The 23,208-nt window shown below is 57.2% G+C and overlaps 2 protein-coding genes and 1 long non-coding RNA gene across 9 annotated transcripts in view; 2 read left to right on the forward strand and 1 right to left on the reverse strand.

Annotated features, from left to right (window-relative positions):
* Nucleotides 1–2,506: 2,506 nt before the first annotated feature.
* VAMP2 (vesicle associated membrane protein 2) lies at nt 2,507–6,358 on the forward strand. 2 transcript variants are annotated; one of them, XM_072940671.1, is made up of 5 exons: nt 2,507–2,657; nt 3,167–3,287; nt 3,754–3,912; nt 4,008–4,059; nt 4,525–6,358. In XM_072940671.1, coding segments are annotated over exons 1-5 (504 nt in total). In that variant the 5' UTR covers nt 2,507–2,655; the 3' UTR covers nt 4,695–6,358. The 2 variants fall into 2 exon arrangements, with proteins under 2 accessions (XP_072796772.1, XP_072796773.1); XM_072940672.1 differs by having other exon boundaries at nt 4,670–6,358.
* A 1,832-nt stretch (nt 6,359–8,190) lies between these two features.
* PER1 (period circadian regulator 1) lies at nt 8,191–23,024 on the forward strand. Of its 5 annotated transcripts, none has more exons than XM_015250788.3 (23): nt 8,192–8,327; nt 13,598–14,017; nt 14,138–14,236; nt 14,325–14,479; nt 14,574–14,695; nt 14,786–14,987; nt 15,141–15,192; nt 15,275–15,417; nt 15,805–15,883; nt 15,961–16,067; nt 16,243–16,396; nt 16,482–16,590; nt 16,677–16,808; nt 17,029–17,134; nt 17,222–17,393; nt 17,481–17,611; nt 17,811–17,987; nt 18,605–18,850; nt 19,641–20,251; nt 20,700–20,874; nt 21,071–21,260; nt 21,595–21,745; nt 22,155–23,024. In XM_015250788.3, the coding sequence occupies exons 2-23, from the start codon at nt 13,743–13,745 to the stop codon at nt 22,416–22,418; spliced, it is 3,852 nt and encodes a 1,283-aa protein (XP_015106274.1). In that variant the 5' UTR covers nt 8,192–8,327; nt 13,598–13,742; the 3' UTR covers nt 22,419–23,024. The 5 variants fall into 5 exon arrangements, with proteins under 5 accessions (XP_015106278.1, XP_015106274.1, XP_015106276.1 ...); XM_015250790.3 differs by having other exon boundaries at nt 17,228–17,393; XM_072940673.1 differs by lacking the exon at nt 8,192–8,327 and adding an exon at nt 8,344–8,361.
* The window catches only part of LOC116279645 (uncharacterized), a 42,233-nt gene continuing 34,643 nt past the window's right edge, over nt 15,619–23,208 (reverse strand). For both annotated transcript variants that reach the window (XR_012060302.1, XR_012060303.1), the window contains exons 4-6: nt 21,533–21,765; nt 17,485–17,593; nt 15,619–15,896 (exon numbers count right to left, since the gene is read on the reverse strand). This is a non-coding gene — a long non-coding RNA (uncharacterized lncRNA). The remainder of the gene's footprint in view (nt 15,897–17,484; nt 17,594–21,532; nt 21,766–23,208) is intronic.

Below are 23,208 nucleotides of genomic sequence, written 5' to 3' on the forward strand. Positions count from 1 at the left end.
GATGGAGCAAGTTCATGTGTCAGTGTGGCAATGACCCAGCCCCTTTCCACAGCAACTTCTAAGTCAGTTGTTAAAAGAAGAAAAAATAAGAGGAAACCTTTGGGTTTTCTCCACGTCCTTACATCAGAATCACTGGAGGTGCTTGTTAGAGGTGAACTTGAGTCCCCTCCCACATCTTTTGAATGAACCTTGGGAGTGGGGCCCAGAGATTCAGCTGCCAACCCCAGAAGCTGGTAAATATAGAAGCCAGGATCTCAGTTATGCCAATATATTACTTTTCTTTAGTTCAGTTTATCTCTATTTTCTACGATTACCTGCTTGCAGAAAACATTCTCTTAGTCATTTCCAGGTGAATTCTGTTTCCCCACCCACCCCTTCTCCTGCCTCCACTATTGATCTAAATTTGGGGAGTTCCTTAGCACCATAGCATAGGTGGGGCGGCTGGGGAGGACTGCTCCGTGAGAGTCCTCTATTGGTGATAAATCCTCCTGGGTTCCCACCTCCGTGGATCATATGTGCTCTCATTTCTTTTCTGCTCCTGCTGCTTCCAGAATCTGAGAGCAGTAGCAATGTGCCAGCTTTCCAAGCCACACTCCATGGCCTTGCCTCCCCTAATTTATTCTGGGTTCTGTCCCTTCCACATCCCCCCAGACTTGGCCATGGAGGAATGAGGATCACTCCTAAATCCCTGCCTAACATCTTGTCTGGTCCTCCAATAGCTTCTTCCCTGTAGTGTATAGGGTGGTGGTGCGGGGTGGGGGTGGGGAGCTCAGCCCATTTGTACCTCTTTCCAGCCTTACCTGTCTTAGACCCAGATACTGGGACTTTTGAACTTGAAAGCCTGGAATCTGGCATCTCTGTTCTCTGGCTAAAAAGCACAGTTGTCTCAGGGCCAAAAAGCAAGAGCTAGACCCCCTACAGCGTCATCTGAGACCATCAGGGAAGTTGCTCTTTTCTTCCTTTTCACAGAGGCTGCGCCACCCAGACATTCTGTGTCAATGCAAAAGGACCAGGGAAGTGGCTGCTCCTAGTTGGGGGAGGGAGCTGAGCGATCCTATCTTAGATCTGCTGAGTCCCCACACCCAACACACACTCCCTGTTCACTCACCTCCCCCAGACAGCTGGGAAACAACACCTCTGGTGACAGAGCCATTCCCTGGCTTCTGCTGGGAGGGGGTGGGGTGCTGCATGGGGGAGGCTGTCACACCCGGAGGCCCTGGGAAGCCTGGGTGGGGGAAGAAAGAAGCCAGCTCCTGTTTGTCTAGGAGACCAAAGCCAACAGCCTCCTCTGCCCTTCTTCCAGGGATGTGGTGAGCACTCCTGCCCCAGAGCCACCAGGCCTTTCCTACGATGCCTCCGTCTTCACTCTTGAGGCTTGTCTTGACCCACCCCACTGGACAGGTAGCTCACTTGTTCCCATCGTCTTCCTGTGAGGCCAGTCCTACTGGGAATTAGTGGGGTGGATGTTTCTGCTGCTGTGTCTGTTTAGAGGACCAGTCAGGGATGGAAGGGGCCGTGGATAATCTCCTACCATGTCACAGATCAAGCCATTTAACAAATACACATGTAGTACCTAAACATGTAATATAAGTTGGGTCCAGAAACAGGACAGGAGCTGTCCAAGGTCACACCTATGAGGCCAATACGCCCAACGTGCCTGGGTACTGCAGATGCCGCCCTTGCCTACTACCTGTCCTTCCCCCTAAAGAAAAACCCGAAACAAAATAAGCAAAACTGCTGTCCATTTGCTCAGGCCCTGTGCCTCGGGTCAGAGGCTGAGTCCTCCTCCTGCTGTGAGCTTACCCAACTCCAGGGCAGAGCTAGGTAGGTTTTGACCTGTCTGGAGCCATGTGAATCAGCCCCACGGGGCAGTCCCCTGCGCTTCTCCTGGGGTCCTAAGCTCGCCCCACCTCAGTCAGACCTAGCCTGCCAAGGACCCCCTGGTCTGAACCCCAGCTGTGAGGAGGTGCAGTTTCCACACCGCCGCGACTTGATTGAGGGGGAGGGGGCGGCTTCTACTTCTTTTCTTCCTAACCTCAGCAGCCAGGGGCCTCAGACCTCCCTTGAGACATCCACCTGAGGGGCGGGGGGTTGAGGACAAACTACCACCAACCCATGTCAGCAGCAGGGTCCTGGCTATCCGCATCGCCCCGGGACCTGTACTTGGCCTTCTGATTTCCCACCCCCTGCCCATTTCCAATGCTGAAGGCGGGTCAACTGGGGCCTGGGGCAGGCTGAAACCTGGGGCTAGGTGGGTGCGGACCAGTTGATGGATTTTACTGAGGAGGACATGTTTGGGGCTGAGGGATACCCTTAGGGGCAGGAAGAGAAGGCGCGGGGGCGACGAAGAGGGCCTGGTTGGCGGGCGGTAGGTGTGGGGCAGCAGTGATCGTCAGGTTTGGGGCTCGCGGGCGACGCGGCGCGGAACCCGCCGCTCGGTGGGCTGCCATCCCCGCCCTGCGCGCCCCGCCCCCGCGGCTCGGCTGCCGACTAGTCGGCTGCGGCGCCCCGCCCCCGCCCGCAGTGCCCGGATGTGGGTGACGTGCGGCCGCCATCTTCCCGTCCCGGGCAGCCAGCGCCAGTCGGAGCCAGAGCGAGCCGCCGCCGCTGCCGCCATCACTGCTGCTGCCAAGTCCTCCGCCCGCAGCCCCCGCCATGTGAGTCGGTCGCCCGTGCCGACTTGCCCGCGCTGGCCGCCGCCCTTGGGCCGGGGCAAGGCCCAGGGTTCGCCCTGCGCTCTGCGCCCCGCCGCGTGCGCCCCGCGGCCAGGCCGGCGCCCGTGACTGCGCGCGGGCGGCGGGAGAGCCCCGCGTCCCGGGCTGGCCGCGCGGGCGCTGGCCTCGGGAGGGAATGGACCTGGCTTCCACCCGCCCCGCCCCTGTCATCGCTGCTGTCGGTCATTTCGGGTCCAACCCGGACCTTGTCTGTGAGGTCGCCCTCATTTGACGGGCTGGGAAACTGAGGCCCGGAGTGGGAGGGGGCCTCACTGAAGGTCACGCAGCAACTCGCCCGCGGGCCGGGACGGAGGTCAGGGCTCCCATCCGGTGGCCTTCCTCGCGGGAAGGAGAAAGGGAGGGACGGATGGATGGGCAGGAGGATGGGCGGAGCCCTGGCTGCGGGGCCGAGGGTTCCAGGCCCTGAGTCTTAATCAGTCCCTGCCCCTCAGGTCGGCTACCGCTGCCACCGCCCCATCTGCCGCCCCGGCTGGGGAGGGAGGCCCCCCTGCGCCACCTCCAAACCTTACCAGTAACAGGAGACTGCAGCAGACCCAGGCCCAGGTGGATGAGGTGAGTGTAGGGGATGTGAAAGGCAGTGAGAAGGACCCTGAGGGTTGGCAGCCGGTGTCGGGGCCCATTTGGGGTTGAGGGTGACAGCAGTTTACGCTAATGAGTTTGGGTACAAAATCGTATCATTCCCTGTCCCTTCAGCCTGCACTTGGAAAAGCCCTGGGGTGTTAGCCTTGCAAGCTTGGGGTGTTTCAGCTTGGGTGGGTGTGCTCTGGTGACGGGCAGGCTGCTTGAGGCTTGGTAAATAGAAGGTGCTGCTACGCTATCTGAGATGTTTGGCTACCAGCATGCCCCTGATGTGTGCTCCTTGCATGTCCCTACGCATGCTAGGTGTGTTCTGTGTTTGTCCTTGGCGTGTTAGCCAGGCCACAGCAAGGTGCATATTCCATATGTGGGCTCATGGTCGAGGAGTGTCCTTTAAGGTGGGCCTTGGCACACCCCCCTGCCTTGTGGGCTTCTCCCCCAGGTGGTGGACATCATGAGGGTGAACGTGGACAAGGTCCTGGAGCGGGACCAGAAGCTGTCGGAGCTGGACGACCGTGCGGATGCACTGCAGGCAGGGGCCTCCCAGTTTGAAACAAGTGCAGCCAAGCTCAAGCGTAAATACTGGTGGAAAAACCTCAAGGTAAGGGTGGAGACGGGCAGGAGGGCAGTAGGAGGACTGGTTGGTGAATGGGTATACTATGGTTTGTCTCACTGACCCTCTCTTCTCACCCCCAGATGATGATCATCTTGGGAGTGATTTGCGCCATCATCCTCATCATCATCATCGGTGAGTAGGGTGGGAGTGGTTAGAGCCCTTTTTTGGAGAGGTTTGCCCTTTGGATTCTGGGTCTTAAAGGTCTTAATCTTGTTTTTGCTATTCAGCAGAAAGCGTATATGCCTGCCAGTGGCAGTTCTGAGTCACCTAGATCCCAAAACCTTGATGTTGTTTAGCTTGCACTTTGCCTGGTTCTGGCAATTTCTGTTAAGATTTTTGGAAATAGGAAAGCTACTGGATCCCCACTGCTCCCTTGAGGACTCTTAGGGCCTAAAGCCCAGTCTGGGAATCCTGGAATGGGGAGTGGGAAAGCAGGACAGACCCAGGGGCTTGAAGAAATGGTTAGGAAGCCAACACCCTATTGTTTGAGAGCTGTCATCTCAAAGGCCCAGAGGATTATGGGTTTGTGGCCCCAAGGCCATACTGTGGAGTTGAAGAGATCTTGGAACCGACCTGTCCAGCTTCCTTGCTTTACAGATGGAGGACCCGAAGCCAAGAGGGGAAGGGACATCAGCCACCTGGGAGGTGGGGAAGGTGGGAGCAGGGCTGGGCCTGACACACTGCTTTCTCTCTTTCTCTTTCTCCCCTCTCCCTCTTCTTCCTTCTGTTTTCCTTTCTACAGTTTACTTCAGCTCTTAAACCCCTGAGGAGCCTGCCCTGCCCAGAGAAGGGCCTCTCCCCCTCCCCCCAGCCGCTCCTCCACCTCTCAGCCATATCTTCCAGCCCCCTTCCCCTGGATCCGTGTGTGTGTGTCGTGTGTGTGCCCCCTTGTAAATAGCCAGCTGTTATTTATACATATATAATATTATATATATTTGGTCTGTTTGTAGTTTTATTACTAGAAGATTTTTCCGGTTGTCCTTAACACCCCTTCCTAAAGATCCCATCACCTCATTTCTCTTTTCCTTCTTCCCATTCCCTCTCTTCCTGTCCAGCCCCAAATCCGTTCATTTGCATCTGCTATGCAATAGTCCCTCTTCCTCTCCTCCTTCCCTTGGATTTGGCTGATCCTTCCTCCCACCCTGGCCTTCCCTATACCTCTACCCCCTACAAAAAAGACAAAAAACTGTCCAGGGCTCCCTAGGTGCATCTTCTTTGCATCATTGGGAGGCTCTGAGACTGGTTCCTCTTGGTCCTAAGAATCCCAAGGTCTTCTGGGAGCTTCCAGCATGTTAATTAGCATTCATTTGCATACTGACATCCCTTTTGGTTTCCCTTTTTTTTTCCCTCTCATCACTCTTCTGTTCCTTCTTTCAGTCTGTTTCTTTTTTTACTGAGTTAGTCCCCGTTGGTCCTTGTATCACACTTTCATTTGCATGACATTACTTGCAGATGGTGGGGAGCCTGGGCTTTTGGGGAGCCAGGCTATTCTGGCCCCCCAAATTTGCCCCCTCCTAGCCCCTCTAGTCCAGTTTGCTTCCCCTACTCCCATTTTCCAAACCTCTTGTCCTTCCTTTCCCTCCCCCCAGCTGGTGTGTAAGTGTCTTGGAGTTCAGTGTGTTATGATGGACCAATAATTCTGCCACTTGGAGCCTCTCCCCACATTCCTGCTCCCCAGTTTTCACGTGGGGCACACAGTTGACATTCCCATGGGGTCTCCCTCCCTCCCATCTGCCTGATCTGCTGCCTCCTCCTCCTCCCACCAGGAGAGTCGGGGGGTTGGCCACAATCTGATCTCTTTTGGGAGAGGTGGCTACCAGTGTGTGAGGGGTCATCACTGCCTTGGGGAGGAGTTGGGCAGGGCAGAGAAATCCCCCTAATTCTTGCCTGAAATCTCTGGCCCCACCCCTGCTGGAGGTTAGACTGAAAACCCTCCTCCCTAATTTGGGGGGTATTGCCCCATCACTGCCCAGCTCCTCTGACTGCCCCCTCTGAATTCAGGGCGGGGGTACTAGACACTGCCAATGTGTGTATGGGACTTGCTGGAAGATGTGGATTCTTGCCCCTCTCCAGGGTGGTCAAGCCCAGAGAGAGCTGTCTGCTCCTTAGGTAAAGTGATAAAGGAAGTGTCTCATTTTTTGAAAATGGCACAATTTTAGGGGTCTGAGGGTGCAGTCCCTTAACTTGCCACTGGAGGGGACCCCTTGAACTCTTTCTTCCCCCCACACAAGGTTTCTGTGTGGAGGGGGAACGGGGAGATCTAAGCTGTGGTATGAAAGGGTAGGGAGAGATGCTGGGGGTGGGGGTGCTGTGTTCTAGACCCCCCATATTATCCCAGTGTCCCCTGCCCCCCCTTCCCTCACCCCACACCCCCAATTCTGTGGCGCATCCAGATTGTGAAAATGTACAATAAATGTGTAATGAGTAACCAGGTGGCGTCTCTTCTAAGATCTTTCCTTAACCAGTGGGAAGGGTATTGGATCTGCAGGTTAAACAGGAAGGTTGAGAAGATACATCTGGAAGGGACTAAGCTTTGCCAAGAGGCTTGACCTTGGGCAGGGCAAAGTGTGATACCCAAAGTGGCCACGATGGGGCACCAGGAGTAGATAATAGGAAGTGTTCATGATCCTAGTGTCTCAGCTTGGTGCACCCCGAGGTCTGGGCTTCACAGCTCCCCCCCCCTTTCCCTGCGGGCATGCTCCTGCTGTTTATCGGACGCGTTTCTACCGCTTGATTTAACTCGCAGGTGCTCTGCAGTTGCTCCCGTGGTCATTACTCCTAGGCAAAGTAGGACAGCTGTAAAACATTTCTCCCCCTTTGTGTCTAGCGTAGTACCAGCATCCAAAAGGGATTAATAAATGCTGAACAAAATGGCTCAGAGAGACCCAGCGAAGTGTGATGTGGAGCTGGCTTATAGATGGCCTGCCACCCCCTGCACTGTGTTGTCCAACTGGTGATTCTAGATCCCACATTGAACTCCCTTAATCTTCAGCTCCATGATGCCCCACTGCCCCTTACTTGGCATCCCTGCTCGCAGGCACTTCAACAGTGGGTGGTGTGTTAACTGAGCTCGAGAGGGCCCACTTTTCTCGGCTGCAGTATGAGGATTCAGCACATCAGAAACTTAGTGTTTCCCAAACTTGTCAGCACTGAAGAATTACCATGAATGCTATTTAAAATGGATTTTCAGGCCCCTTCCTTGAAGATTGATTCAGCAATTGTAACAGACCCAGTTGATTTTTTTTAAACCTTGGTGACTTAATAAGGTGTCTAATTTAGAAAAAAAATTTTGTACAATTTACAGTTTGGCCCTACTGATAATGTTTTTTATAATTAGGTACACAGTCATCATAATGCCCACCATCTGTTGAGGCCTTACAATTTTTCCAGACTGCTTAGGGCCTTTTCGAGCTTCATCTACTGAATCTTTTACAGGTTTAGAGTTCCCGTAGGTCCTAGGACCCGCCTTTATAGTATCAGGGACCTGGGTTCAAATCTTGACCCCATTACAAACTAGTGTGATAATCCGGATAGATTATGTAACCTGTCTGGACCGCGGTCTCATTTGTGAGGCGGTGGGAAGGAAGTAGGTGAGCCGCCGCCTCCGGGATTGTGAAAAGCGCATAGCCTGGCCCACAGAAAATAATCTGGGAGGTGGCTATCGCCATCATCGTCGTCATCGTCGTCATCGTCACGCGGCACTGAGATCTGAAGACCGCTTAACTTTACGGCTCGCTTGCACCTTCCAGCTTCAGGGAGTTTCAGAAACTGGGTTCCGGAGTCCCAGCGCGGAGGGTCTCTTGTCACTCCCGGAACACCTCACAAAGAGCCCCCCACCAAAGCCACCGCCGCTCACATCTGCGCCTGCGTGCAGGTCACGCTCTCTGCGCCTGCGCAGACTCCAGAGTCGGGTAAACGTGTCGTCAAGGAAAATCCCCAGCTTCTAGGTAAACAAGTTGCCGCGTGAGACCGCCCGCACGTGTCCTCTACAGCTCCGAGCCCTATCAGCCTATGAGAAAATTTGAGGAGCAGGACTGGAGTTTGCGTCACCAATTCAGGCAGATCGGGGATGCTCCCACAGCCAATGGGAACTTCGGATGTGGATGGGGGCGTGACCTTCTACCAGACGTCTAATCAACGCGCTAGGGCGGCCCCACCCGCACGTGGATCTGTCACTGCTGGTTGGCAAGCTGACCAATGAGAAGATGACGGCAGTGGGCGGTGCCATTGGTGGCTGGGCGGGGGCTGGGCGCCCGCACGCGGCGCGGGCATGGGTTGGAGCCCTTAGGCCAATAAGCTTGAGGGGCGTGGCATCCGGCCGGTGGGCGGGCCTGGAGGAGCGAGTCCAACTGTCCGGATGCTGGTTGGGAAGAAATTAGGCTGTGCGTGCACGCCGAGCGGTGAGTGCTCCGGCATTGGGGTAGAGGAGCGGCGGTCAGTATGGGTTTTTCTATCAGGAGGGGTTTTAATACAGTGCGGTGACGGGGATCGTGCGAATGCCTGATTGCTGCTGTGGGAGCTCTGATGGTTGCGGTGAAGGTGAATAGGAACCGCGAACTCAACTCCAGAGGAGTACTGACATCAGATCTCTCACCGCTCTACAGTACCTGGACCCCTGATTGCTGGGGGGAAGGGGCTTAGAAGCCATCAGCGAACTGAGGGAGCTAAGACCTCTGCTCCCAAGGAGTACGGGGGGACAGGACCCCTGAGAGCGGGTGGGGGTCGTTCCAATGGGTGGCTGCTGTTTGAGGAAGTGCCTTAAGCACTTGAAAGAGACAGGGGTTCGGAGGCTGGAGAGAGGCCCTGGTAAGACAGATGGGAGGGTACCAAAGGGTTGACATGGTGATTTGAGAAAGGGTGGTGTGATGGTTTGTGTGGTCTTGAGCCAGTCTTATCACGGCTCTGGATGTCTTTCTCATGTGTAAAGGGGAGGGGTTGGGCCTCGGAGCCATCCTTGAGAGTAAAGGTGAGGTAGCAAATGTTGGGTCTTGAGAGAGAGGATGCAGATTGGCTGTGCGTGTGTCTCCCTGAGCTCCTGGAGGTGAGGAGGCACCAACAGGATGCTCTGGTATCTGTACAAGCAACCCAGCCTGTGGTAAAGTGACCTGCGGTAAGGTGGAAGAGTGAGAAAGTGGGGTTCCTAGGAAATCTGGGGCTATTGGCTACTAGGGTGATCAAAAGGACTTTGTGAGTATGTAAAAACTGGGACTAGGATGATTTGAAGTGTGTGGAGAGTGCAAACTGAACGTCCCAAGGGAGAGGAGGAGTTGGATGGAGTCTATTTGAGGCACCAAAGTAGAATTAGCTGGATATTTGAGAGGCCCAGGTTCCCCAGAGCTGTTAACACCTCACAGATTCCTGAAGGATAGAAGCTAAAATGACAAGCCATTATCAGAGCTCAGATTTGAACTCTGGGCACCATTAAAGAGCCTAAGAACATATTATGGGCCGTTTAGGCAAGTTAAGTAACTTCTGAGCCTTAGTTGCTCTTGTGGAATAGGGATAATGATTCCCATGCTACAGGATTGCTCTGAAGATTATATATGAGATAATGTACGTAAAGTGCTCAGCACAATCCCTAGTTCATGTCTTTACCTTTTTTTTAGCTAAAAAAAAATGGCTGTAGGGTGACAAAATAACTGACAGGGTGAAAGATTGTGGTTGGGAACTATTCTCAAGTTTTTCTGCAAGTTTTGGTAACTGCCTTCTCATTTCCTTCTTCCTGTGTTCTTTTGGTCTCAAGGCACCAGCCCCAAAGCCTCATTCCTCCCTTTTTTCCCTCTCGCAAGATCCAGGCACCACGCTGGGCCACTTGCTCTGTCCCAGTTCAATTTCCTCATCCTAGACTCATGCTCCTCCCTGCCCTTCCTCCCTCTCTCTGCTGTCATAATAACAAGAGTTTCAAGCTCTGAAGGAGGCGTCTGGGAAGGAGCAAAGGTGCGTGTTCTCTTGCAGAACCTGGGCTTCCAACTCTGGGACCCGGCCAGCAGATGTGTACAGTCCAGGAGAAGGGGAAAGCGAATGCCAGGAGTTGTAGGAATCGGCCGAGAGGAGGGCGGATGCAAGTCTCCAGAAGAGAGCGGGGCCTGGGGTGGGGGAGAACCCCTTCCTCCTAATCCTCTCTCCAGGAATCCCTGGCTTTGGGACAGGACGGGTGTCGTTGGGTTGGGGGGGGCGCCCAGGCTGGGTGCACGGCCTGGGTCACCAGCCAAAAGAACACGATGTTCCCAAGTGCGCTGGCCGCCGCCCTCCCGGGCTGGCTGCCTCCCAAACCGCTGCCTCTCCATCCTCCCTGCCCCACATTCCCCGGCTGCCCCGCCCCGCCCCCTTCCTCCGCTTTGACGTCACTGCTGTCTCCCGCCCCCTCTCCTCCATTGACGGCAGCAGGGCCTGGTTACTGTGGGGACCGTGAGGCAGGATCCCGGTCAGGGCCTTGAAAGCCGGTGGGGGCTGCTGGGGCGCTAGACCCTTTCGTCTATGCGAAAGAAAAATATAGAAGTGGAGGTGGGAGAGCAAGGACTGCCTGTGTCAGGGGAGATCACATCTAAAGTCCTGGGATCGAAGAAAAACGTATTTCTAGAGAAGAGTTGTCTGAAAAGGAGACAAGGGACCGGACACAGCGTTTGAGTTGGGAGTACATTTCAAGGAGAGACAAAAATCCAGTCTCCTGAATCCTTTGTTTCCTGTGTTTATTTTGTTTTGTTTTGTTTGTTTGTTTTTCGGTTATTCTATAATCTTCCTGTGTCCAACTTTTCCACAGAGCCCTTGCCCTGCCCACCTCCCCACCCTCTCATGGGGAACACTTGTTAAGGAAAGCTTAGGCCACGTGACAGTGAGGGGCGTGCACTCACAGCTGACTATGTCAGCATCAGCTTGGGGGCCTCTTCACTTGCCACCCACGTTTCCAGGGAACCCAGAGAGGAACTACTCATCAGTCTTGGATGGAGGAGGGGGTCTGTGTAACCACAACTCTCCGGGCCCATGGTAGTACTTTATTCCCCAAAATTAGGATTCAGTGTTCTCTTCTTCGCCTCTTAAAAAAAGTTTTTTCTTTTTATAATTTCCAGCCTCTTCTACATTGCTGAGGTTCCTCCTCCTCCCCCAGCTATCGTGTTTATTTTTGTTTTACAACAAAATCACATGTTTATTGGTCACCTACTGTGTGTCATGTTCTGTCCTGGGGGCTGGGGAATACAGTGAAGGAGACAGATGATAAAGTCCTTGGCTTTCTCTTCTAGCAGTGGGGATCTGAAGCCCTTGCTACCCCACTTTTCTCTGTCTAATGTCTCTTTTCTCAGCCACCCCCTTTGTTCCCCTGCAGCCCTGGCTTACTGGCCCCTACTTTTGGGCAGCCCTAACTGTGGGTGGCTGCATCCTCAGGAGAGAAGAGTCACCACGTAGGCTGCCCGGAGACCTTTTCTCTGATTGGCCACAGAAGCACCTGCCATTGTTTCCCTTCACAGCTCCTGCTGGCTCTGGCTGTCCCTTCCATTGTTTGCATCCTCCCCGCTACTCCACAACCCCCCTTATATGTGGACCCTCGATTGCCCGCCAGGCTGTCCGTAGAATTTGAAGTGTCAGAGAAAGGGGTTGGGTAAAATGGCTTTATTATGCTGACAAGGCTGGGGAGGGGGAACCCAGGAAAGGCCAAGCTGGATTTCTGTCTCCCCTTCTCCTCCCAGGGGTCAGCCATCTCATCCAGGTCCACTTCCTAAAATCTGCATTCTTTTTACCCACCCCTGGCCAGATAAAGGTGTCCTATTCTGCAAGACGGGTCAGTTCAGAAAGTAGACCACCCTTAAACACTTACTGTGGCCCAGGTATTTTCCCGGAAGAGGGGCAGTTTACCTCCCCTCCCCTCCCTTACATTAACTGTGCAAGGCGTCCTGCGCCCATTGGCTGGGCAGTGGTATCTGAGGCCCCTTAGCCCAGCGCCAGCACCCAGATCCACGTGCGCCCGTGTGTGTGACACAGCCCTGACCTCAGGGGGGCCAGTAGCCAATCGGGCGCCGGGACGAGATCCCCAGCCAATCGGGGGCGGGCCTGCGGCTCTGCCGGCAGGAGGCCAATGAGGGGCAGAGCTTGGCGTTACGCAACCCGCCTCCTGGCCCCGCGGAGCTTCTACGCGGCTGCGGGCTGCGACGGCAGCGGGCAGCCGTCCGGAGTGCGCTCGGGCGGCCAGGTAAGGATTTCCGCTGCCACCTGGGGCGGCTCTTCGGCCCGGAGCCGAACTGCTGCCACTTCTAGCCTGAGGGGCAGCTTTCGGCCCGGACGCTTAGACGGCACACCAATAATCCGCCTTTCTTACCGTTGTCCACCCACTCTCTGCCCCTGGAGACCTAGGTGTTCCGGGCAACCCTGCACTGGGCGTCCTCACTCCTGACCCGCCTACCTTACCTCCAGTTTTGCCCCCGGCTCCCATTTCTCCCAGCCCGACACCTGATCCTCAGAAGGCATCCCCCCTGCTGCCTTTGTCACTCGAGGGTGCCGGGTTTTGCCCCGGCTCCAGGACCCCTTCAGGCTTTCCGCGCTCCCCGCTCTCCCCCTACAATCCCTGGCCTCCCGCCGGCCGTGATGTCAGTCCGATTCGGGCTGGAACATCCCGTTCCCAGTGCTAGTTCTTGCTGTTGGCCACAGCCTTCCCTTTTCTCCTAAAGCTCAGAAAATGCTTTGGGGTTGGGGGTGTGGTTGGACAGGGAGTGGGGGAAGAACTATCCCCTGGCTCTTGTGCGTCTTTTGCTCAGAGCTGAATTTGCTCCGGTTGGGGGAGGTGTTTGGGGGTGGGGTGCACAGAAAAGGAGAGGACTGAGGAGAGAGGATTCCTGGGTTCCTGACAATGGCAGGTGCCGGCTTCGGTCTTAGGGGTCGGGAGAGGATGCAGGGGCGGGAAAAGGGAAGCTGTGTTGTCGTGACTATAATGATTGGGATTTAGGCGAGCGTCAGGCAGGTGGGCTTTTTCTCGGAGGGCGGTGGTGGTTGTTTTGCCCTGGGGAGCAAGGCCAGCTTCTGAAACCCCTATGGCCGCCCCTCTTCTTACGGCCCCCCGATCCTTCGGGGACTGGGGATGTAGTAGGGGTGGGCGACCCCTGGTCGGGCTTGCCAGTGTGGGAGTGGGTCGTTCCCCAGCTTCCGCCGGGAAATGGGGGAGGGGTCGCCCCCCCCGCCCTCTTGTGGGCTCTCTGGCAACCGCTGAGCTCAGCTGCTGACGTCGGTTTCCCTGGCGACCGCGGCGGCGGCGGAAGCGCGTGGTGGGGCCGCGCATGTCCGCGCGCATGTGCAGCGGGGGTGGTGCCGCCCCCAGATAAAATTAGCCCAAAGGCCTAAATATAGGCGGCTACAGGCTCACCGCCTGCTGTGAGGCCTTGAAGTCCCAGGCGGAGTAGGGGCTTGATGGGAATTTTGGAATGGGAAGTGTCTAGGCTTTGGCCCACAGTCGTAGTTCTAGTCGTCTGCTTAGGTTCTATTTACTCAGGCCTCGCTGGGAGACGATGTGGGGGCAGGACCAAGTGAGGCCCTTTCCCACCTACAGTCCCCCTATGGGGACAGGAAGCAAATTAGCCTGGGCCCCAGGAGTGGGAACCGGCAGGGGAGGGTTTGAGTGAAGCCTGCACGTACTGTGAAGTTACTGCCCAGCTTTCTCTAAGTTCTCCTTCCTGGTCTCCCTTTTCAGGTTCTGGCCTTGATAGAACTTCTCAACCTTCTGAGGCTTGGGTCTGCCACCTCACTCTCCCAGCTAGGCCACCCGGCCCCTTTGTGCATCCGTGGTGGCCTCTCCACCTTCCCCGTTCTCCTCCTGTCCTCCCCATGGTCTAGATATGAGCGGCCCCCTAGAAGGGGCTGATGGGGGAGGGGACCCCAGGCCGGAGGAACCCTTTTGTCCCGGAGGGTCCCCATCCCCTGGGCCTCCACAGCATCGACCTCGTCCTGGCCCCAGCCTGGCTGATGACACAGACGCCAACAGCAATGGCTCCAGCGGCAATGAGTCCAATGGGCCCGAGTCCAGAGGTGCATCTCAGCGGAGCTCACACAGCTCCTCTTCTGGCAATGGCAAGGACTCGGCCCTGCTGGAGACCACTGAGAGCAGCAAGAGGTGTGTATGGATGTGTGTTGCAGGTTCTGGGAGTGGTCTTGTGTGCAAGCTGGGCTGGGAGACAAGCTCACACTGATGGACATTTCCCCCTCACCTTGGGCCCTGTTGCTTCTCTCTTAGCACAAACTCTCAGAGCCCATCCCCACCCAGCAGTTCCATTGCCTACAGCCTCTTGAGTGCCAGCTCAGAGCAGGATAACCCGTCTACCAGTGGCTGCAGGTTTGTGGGGTGAGGACTGGAGGAGAGGGCTGGGGGCCATGCTCTGGGGCTAATGCCTCTGCTCCCTCTCTCCCTGTGGGCCCTGCAGCAGTGAACAGTCAGCCAGGGCAAGGACCCAGAAGGAACTCATGACGGCACTGCGGGAGCTCAAGCTTCGGCTGCCACCAGAGCGCAGGGGCAAGGGCCGCTCTGGGACCCTGGCTACGCTACAGTACGCACTGGCCTGTGTCAAGCAGGTGCAGGGTGAGTGGTGCTTCCTGGGAGGTCAATGGTCAGGTCCTGGGCTACTGTTGTGGGACAGTCTGCCACTAAGTGCTCCACTGCCCTCACTTTGCAGCCAACCAGGAATACTACCAGCAGTGGAGCCTGGAGGAGGGTGAGCCTTGTGCCATGGACATGTCCACCTACACTCTGGAGGAGCTGGAGCACATCACATCTGAATACACACTTCGCAACCAGGTTGGTGTGGCCCCCGCCTCTGCATACCGACGCACCCCCGGCCCACTCCCACAGCTCCTGAACTTGCCCTGTCCTCACTCTCTTGCCTAGGATACCTTCTCCGTGGCTGTCTCCTTCCTGACAGGCCGCATCGTCTACATTTCTGAGCAGGCAGGGCTCCTGCTGCGTTGCAAGCGGGATGTGTTCCGAGGCACCCGCTTCTCAGAGCTCCTGGCTCCCCAGGACGTGGGCGTCTTCTATGGTTCCACTGCCCCATCTCGCCTGCCCACCTGGGGCACGGGGGCCTCGGCAGGTGAGGTCCCCATATGCTTGGGGGAAGGGATGAACAGTTCCGGGAAGCTCCTGCCATGAGGGCCCAGGGACCCAAGCTTTTCCTTGCTGGGTTTTTCTCAGCCCAGGGAGGGGGTGAGGAGCTGTGGCTCACTGCCTTTTTGGTCTGTCACAGGTTCAGGCCTCAAGGACTTCACCCAGGAGAAGTCTGTCTTCTGCCGTATCAGGTATGTGGGCCATGGCCTTGAAATGGAGAGCTAGTGACCCCTCATTGAGAGTCCCTAATGCCTCTTTCTCTTTTTTTGCTAGAGGAGGTCCTGACCGGGATCCAGGGCCTCGATACCAACCATTCCGCCTAACCCCGTATGTGACCAAGATCCGGGTCTCGGATGGGGCCCCTGCACAGCCGTGCTGCCTGCTCATTGCAGAGCGCATCCACTCTGGTTATGAAGGTGGGCAGGACAGGGGCCTGGCCTGGCTGGGGTAGGAGGAAGGGCACCTTCTCTAGGCTGAGGATAAGGCGGGACATGAGTCTGAGAGACGTAACTCAGGCTCTTAGAATTTTGGAATAGGGAAGATACTGTAAGGATGAGATTTTTGCATCCTCATTTAGAGCTTCATTAGATCTCTGAGCTAGAGAGGGCAAAGAAGAGTGCCTTGGTTTTCAGTTTTATTACTGGCATGGGGCACAAGGATGGTCCAGACTGACTTTATAGGTCAGAGAGCCCAGGCAGAGTTGTGGAAAGGACTTCCAGCCAGCCTGGGCCCCAGACAGTGTGGAGGGCTGAGGAGCTGGACCATTCTGGATGAAATCCAATGGCCACACTTTCTGTCTTCAGCTCCTCGGATTCCCCCCGACAAGAGGATCTTCACCACACGGCACACGCCTAGCTGCCTCTTCCAGGATGTGGATGAAAGGTGAGGGCAGGACCTGGAGGAAAAGGGGGTGGTCAGGGGTGAGGCCTCGGCCACACTGATGCCTCCTCTCTTTTCAGGGCTGCCCCACTGCTGGGATACCTTCCCCAGGACCTCCTGGGGGCCCCAGTGCTCCTTTTCCTGCATCCTGAGGACCGACCCCTCATGCTGGCCATCCATAAGAAGAGTGAGTTCCTCTCATCCTGCTCTCCCTTCCCCCTGTCTCCAGGGCTTCCTAACAGCTGCCCTGGTGGTCTTGTCTCTCACTGCTTTGGTCTTCTACTTCTCTGGGTCGGGGGTGGCCTTCCACCTTGCTCAGCTCTCCATCCCACTGACCCTCACCTCATTCCCATTTCCTTCAGTCCTGCAGCTGGCTGGCCAGCCCTTTGACCACTCCCCTATCCGCTTCTGCGCCCGTAATGGGGAGTATGTCACCATGGATACCAGCTGGGCTGGCTTTGTGCATCCCTGGAGCCGTAAGGTGGCCTTTGTGTTGGGTCGTCACAAAGTACGCACGTAAGTGGGTCTTGCCTGGAGCCGGCATGAGGGGTGGGACATTGTGGAGGAGGCAGGGCTCGACTCACCCTTCCTTACCCCGCAGGGCACCCCTGAACGAGGATGTGTTCACCCCCCCAGCCCCCAGCCCCGCTCTGTCCCTGGACCCTGACATCCAGGAGCTCTCCGAGCAGATCCACCGGCTGCTATTACAGGTGAGGGTGGAGGGGGTGGCTTGGGAGATGAGGAAGGGTAGGGACCAGGGTGGTAGACAGCTAACCTGTTGCTCTCCCTGCCTCAGCCTGTGCACAGCCCCAGCCCCATGGGGCTCTGTGGAGTCGGCCCTGTGACTTCCCCAGGCCCTTTCCTCAGCCCTGGCTCCTCCAGTGACACCAATGGAGATGATGCTGAGGGACCTGGGCCTCCTGCCCCGGTGAGTGTCCCTCTCCCACCTCACCCCTCTAACCTCCTGTTCCCTGATCCTCAGAATCAGCATTGCCAATCCTATAGGAGCCCTGCCTCGTCCACCTTTTCCTTCTTGTCCCGCTCACATCGTGACCTCCATGCATCCCCACTGGGGCGTTTTCATTGCACTGTGCCCTGAGCCCGGCCAGGCACCCCTGTGCTGCCCACTGCCTTGCTCTGTCCCACAGGTGACGTTCCAGCAGATCTGTAAGGATGTGCATCTGGTGAAGCATCAGGGGCAGCAGGTTTTTATTGAGTCCCGGGCCAGGCCTCTGCCCCGGCCCCGCATCCCTGGTGAGTTGGTGGCGGTGTGGGTGAGGAGACCTGGGGGTCCCCTGACCTTCACCCCAACCCAGGGGAGCTTTTCTCCCCTTGGCCCAGCTACAGGTACATTCAAGGCTAAGACCCTTCCTTGCCAAGCCTCAGACCCAGAGTTGGAGGTGGCCCCTGCTCCAGTCCAGGCCCCACTAGCCTTGGCCCCTGAGGAGGCTGAGAGGAAAGAAGCCTCCAGTTGCTCCTACCAGCAGATCAACTGCCTGGACAGCATCCTCAGGTACGGCCATCCTGGCTTCTCCTCCTACTTGGGCCCTGGCCCCGCCCCACCCAGGCCTTGCCCTCACGTTCTCCGGTGCTTCTCCAGGTACCTGGAAAGCTGCAACATCCCCAGCACGACCAAGCGCAAATGTGCCTCCTCCTCCTCCTGCACCACCTCTTCAGCCTCCGATGACGACAAGCAGAGACCAAGCCCTGTCTCTGTGGGGACCAAGAAAGGTGAAGGCACTCATTTGCGGTCCTCGCACTCTGGCCCTGTGTCTCTACACTCCTGCCTTTGGGCTCCACTCCACTCTGCCCTGCCTCCTCCCAGCCTCAGATCTTCAGACTCCTCTCTACCATCAGTCCGACCCCAGCCCTTCGCGGGTTTCCTCTCCCAGCCTCCCAGTGGGGTAACTGGCGCCGTTTCTCTGCACAGATCCATCGGCAGTGCTGTCTGGGGAGGGGGCCGCCCCTCGGAAGGAGCCGGTGGTGGGAGGCACCCTGAGCCCGCTCGCCCTGGCCAATAAGGCGGAGAGTGTGGTGTCTGTCACCAGTCAGTGTAGCTTCAGCTCCACCATCGTCCATGTGGGAGACAAGAAGCCCCCGGAGTCGGGTATGGGTGTGGCTGAGGGGGCAGTGCCCGGGCCCCACTGGGTCCCGCAGCCAGAGCTCCCTCCCGCCTGCCTTCCCGCCCTCTGTCCCCTAACAGAGAGGAGGAGGCCTCTGTCTTAGCTCTGGGCTGCCACTTCTTGCTCTCCACCCCGCCTGCCAGCCTTTGCCAGTTTGTCTGTCCCCATCCTGCTTCCTGTATTCTGTCAGTTCACACAAAGCCTGGGGTGCAGGTTTCAACCTTGAGGTGCTGACCACAGAGGGTCCGAAGGTGGCACTGTTGAAAATCACTGAAGGGTCTTTGGGCCTTGACCTGGAAAATGAGTGAGGGAAAGGCGAGGGGTGGGCTTCCCTTCCAGGGAGAGTCATGGGGGTGTCGTCCTAGAGCTGTGCCACGGGAGGGACCTGAGTACCATTTCTTATCCTGAAACAGCTTCACATGGAGAAGAGGGCTCAGAGCCAGTCCTTGGTGGGCAGGCCGCCAGGAGACGCACATGAGGCCCAGGCTTGGCTGTGGGGCAGAGGCCAGGGGTTTGGCTAAGCTGTTGGATGTGGAAGGTGTGGTGTAGCTGTGTTAACCCTGAGGTGATTCTGATCTGTTCCTCCTTTTATCTTTCTCAGACATCATCATGATGGAAGACCTGCCTGGCCTGCCTCCAGGCCCAGCTCCCAGCCCAGCCCCCAGCCCAGCCCCCAGCCCCATGGTAGCCCCAGACCCAGCCCCAGACGCCTACCGCCCGGTGGGCCTGACCAAGGCTGTGCTGTCCCTGCACACGCAGAAGGAGGAGCAGGCCTTCCTCAGCCGCTTCCGTGACCTCAGCAGGCTGCGTGGACTCGAGGGCTCCTCCACGACTCCCTCCGCCCCTGGTGAGTGAGGCAGCCACCCAGCACTCCCTGAGCCTGCCTAGGGACAGGTCCTCTCTCCACTCGGCTGCGGTCCAGGCTGCAGCCAGCGGAGGGCAGCCTGGGGGCTGGCACTGAGCCAGGCAGGCGAGGGTGCTCTGCTCCAGGTCAGCCACTCCAGGTCCAGCCCGGGGGCAGGGGCAGGAAGTGTGCTCACTCAGGACTCTGTGTCATTGATTAAGAGATCTGTGTGGCAAGGAGGGCTGGGACAACTCCGGGTGGGGTCAGGGCTTCAAGGGCGGATGGCAGCCCTCCAGGTGCCTGAGGGAGGCCTCCTGCAGGCGGACACGGGACTCAGGATTGGTTTTTCCTGCCCACCTCTTCGCTCCATCTTGAGCGAGGCAGAGCACGCCCCGACTAGCAGGAGGATCGCCCAGGCTGGCAGTGCCTGTGGGAGTCTGGCGGATGGACAGGAGCCACCTGCCTTTTCATCCAAGGACCTACCCTGCCTCCTCCTGTCTGCCAGCATGCCTCTGTCTTCTGCACACCCCCAGCATGACCCCTCATGTAACCTTTCCTTTCCCCAGTTTCTTTGTCAATAAATCCCCCATCTCTGCCGCCTGTGATTCTTTCCTGAAGGTTTCCCCCGCCTCCCCTCAGTCTTCTCTGTTATGTGTGGGCCTGGAGCCAGACTCTCTGTAGGGCCTTCACCTGCCCTCTCCTTGGCTCCCTGATCAGAGTGGCAGAGCAGTGGTCCTGGCAGGGACACTGACCCCAGGTTAAGGTCCTTGCTAACCCTAGTCTCTCCCCACAGGCTGCCATCATGGCCCTGCACCCCCTGGCCGCCGACACCACTGCCGATCCAAAGCCAAGCGCTCACGCCACCACCAGACCCCCAGGGCTGAAGCCCCCTGCTATGTTTCCCACCCCTCTCCTGTGCCACCTTCTGCCCCTTGGCCCCCACCACCGACCACCACACCCTTCCCAGCTGTGGTCCAGCCCTACTCCCTCCCAGTGTTCTCCCCCAGAGGAGGCCCCCAGTCTCTTCCTCCTGCCCCCACCTCTGTGCCTCCTGCAGCTTTCCCTGCCCCTCTGGTGACCCCAATGGTGGCCTTGGTGCTCCCTAACTATCTGTTCCCTACCCCATCCAGCTATCCCTATGGGGTACCCCCAGCCCCCGCCGAGGGGCCTCTCACTTCTGCCTCCCACTCCCCTTCTCCACCCCTGCCTGCACTGCCGCCCAGCCCTCCCCACCGCCCGGACTCTCCACTCTTCAACTCGAGGTGTAGCTCCCCGCTCCAGCTAAATCTGCTGCAGCTTGAGGAGCCCCCCCGTGTTGAGGGGGGTGCTGTCACAGGGGGCCCTGGGAGCAGTGCTGGGCCTCCGCCTCCCAGTGAGGAGGCTGCTGAGCCAGACGCCAGACTGGTGAGCACTGACCCCTCCCCATGCTCTTCCCACCCCCACGTGGCCCTCCCTACCCTTGCTCCTGCCTTTGCACTTCTTCCCACCCCCACCTGTCTGGTGTCTCCAGAGGATGGTGTCATGGGGTGGGAGACCCCAGCTGAATTTCTGGAGGAGGCAGAAATCCGCTGCCTCATCTGTGAAGTGGGGACAGTCCTGTCTGTCTGACAGGTGGCGAGGACATCCCAATAACTTCTGAGAGCGCGTCTGCCACTTGGAAAGGGTCCAGCATCACATCCCTACTCTTCGCCAGCTCTCTTCTCACTCATCTTGGCCCCACTGTCATGGAGTGGGAAGAGACCACTTGGGTTGGGTGCCCCAACCAGTGGAAGCAGCTGAAGGGAAGCCTCAGTGTTGATCCCTTAATCCCTCCCTGTCCCCCCTTCCTCCTCCCCTCCTTCCCCTCCTCCAGGTGGAGGTAACTGAGTCCTCCAACCAGGATGCACTCTCTGGCTCCAGCGATCTGCTGGAGTTGCTGCTGCAGGAGGATTCTCGCTCTGGCACAGGCTCTGCTGCCTCGGGTTCTTTGGGCTCAGGATCTGGGGCAGGCTCCCATGAGGGGGGCAGCACCTCAGCTAGCATCACACGTGAGTACTCACCACTCCACCCCTTCCCAGGGTAGGACAGGACTAGGGAGTTGGGAGGCCAGGCCCCACGTTAGCTGAGCAGCCTTGGCCCATGCCCTGCTTCCTAAGCCCAGTGGGCTGGACCTGTAACCTTGAGGGAGGCTTGGTGGGGAGCCGGTTGGCCTGACTCTGTTGGCTGCCCACCCTCTACCTACAGGAAGCAGTCAGAGCAGCCACACAAGCAAATACTTTGGAAGCATCGATTCTTCCGAGGCGGAGGCTGGGGCTGTCCAGGCCAGGGCTGAGCCTGGGGACCAGGTCATTAAGTACGTGCTCCAAGATCCCATCTGGCTGCTCATGGCCAATGCTGACCAGCATGTCATGATGACCTACCAGGTGCCCTCCAGGTGAGGAGTTTGAGAGACATGCTCTGCCTCCCTTTCAGAAGAGTGGGGACGCCGGCCTACCCTCAGTCCCCAGCTAACTTGAGGTTTTCTTTCTGGATGTGGCTCTGCCCTGGGGTTTTCTTGTTCTATCCCCCGCCCCTTGGAGGCCCATCATTAGTCCTTCTGAGGCTGAAGGCAGCTTTCCTGGTCTTGGAAGGCCTGAGCTCCCAGAGCACTTGTTCAGGGGAGGAACATGAGACAGTGGGTAGGGAGTTGGAATGGGGGAAACATACCATCCTTGTGGGCTCTGGCCCCAGCTCCCATTCTCTTCCTTCCAAACCCCTTCCTGGAGCAGGGACGTAGCCTCTGTGCTGAAGCAGGATCGGGAGCGTCTCCGGGCCATGCAGAAGCAGCAGCCTCGGTTCTCGGAGGACCAGCGGAGGGAACTGGGTGCTGTGCACTCCTGGGTCCGGAAGGGCCAGCTGCCTCGGGCCCTTGATGTGATGGTGAGAGGATAAATCTTGGGCTAGAAGGGAGAAGAAAGAATTGAGCTCAAGTTGAAAGGACAGAGGCTAAGGGCTGATCCCCTCACTGTTCCCTGGGTCATTAATTCTGAAGGATGTTAATTCTAGGTTTCCTGCTAGGTTATACAATGTTAAACCACGTGAGCTTTTGTAGACCTTTTCTGGGCCAATTCTGTGCTTATGTACATTGTGACTGTCCCATACAGCCTGGGGTCTGGATACAGGGTACAATGCGTTTTCCAGTCTTGTTGACCCCATGTACCTCCACGTGGACTCGTGTTTCTTGGGAGTACTTCAGAAGTATTCTTGGGCTGGGGAACAAGGGGAGTTGGGGTAGCAGGTCAACAGTGAGAACCCTGCCTGATTTCCTCATCCTCTTTCTTCCTCCGAGGCCTGTGTGGACTGCGGTAGTAGCACCCAAGACCCTGGCCACCCTGATGACCCACTCTTCTCAGAAATGGATGGACTGGGGCTGGAGCCCATGGAGGAGGGTGGAGGCGAGGGTGGTAGTGGTGAGGGTGAGGGTGGAGATGAGACCCTGGCCCAAACTGGGGCCAGGGTCTCGAGCTCTCAGGACCTGGCCATGGAGGAAGAGGAACAAGGTGGGAGCTCATCCAGTCCAGCCTTACTTGCCATAGAAAATGGCACCAGCTAGACTATATTTTGGGGCCGCTCTGGGAGTGCATGAGAAGTTTCCTTCTTCCATGTCCCAATTCTCAGAACTCAGATGTGGCTGGACCAACCAATAGAAAACTGCCCCAACTTCTCCTGCTGTAGGGGGCAGGACCCCCATCACCAGCCCGGGATCCAGAGGCTGCCTCCGGCCTCTTAGGGAACAGAGAGTGGAACTCTTCAGCCAAGCCCAGCCTAGCCCAGCGAAGCCTCACTTCCCATCCCTGGTGAGGAGTCCTTCCTTCCCTTGGACGAGGTTGCTGATAAGCTGCTGAAGTGGTCTCTCCAAGTCCCAGCTGAGCCGGAGTCCCTGTCCCCAAGTGTTGGGGCTGCACTTATTTATTGGGGGAGACAGCCCTCTCTCCCACCTCTTCCCCAGACGGGAGGAGGAGGGATTGAGGCCCAAGCAGGACCCAGCGGTCCAAACCCCTAGCTGCTCCAGGGTGGGGGAGGTTGGTGGACCATGGAGTCCCTGGTGCTGCCCCTCAGGTGGGACCCAGGTATTCTCAGCTGTACCCTCTACCGATGGCATTTGTGTTTTTGATATTGTGTCTTGTTACTATTTTTAATACAAAAAGAAAAAAAAATACCAGGACTTTGTGGAATGAAGTTTGGGGGTTGGCTGAGGGGCGCTTTTTGTGGGGAGGGGTGGTCCTGCCTCCTGGAAGGTTGTAGTGAGAGTGAGTCATTCCCTCCCCTGAGGACCCACATCCTTCTCCCCATACCCTTTTCAGCTCAGAGGCCTTGCTGAGCCTGCTAACTCTCCACCTAGT

This window comes from Vicugna pacos, chromosome 16 (genome assembly GCF_048564905.1).
Source record: "Vicugna pacos chromosome 16, VicPac4, whole genome shotgun sequence".
Lineage (NCBI taxonomy): Eukaryota > Metazoa > Chordata > Mammalia > Artiodactyla > Camelidae > Vicugna > Vicugna pacos.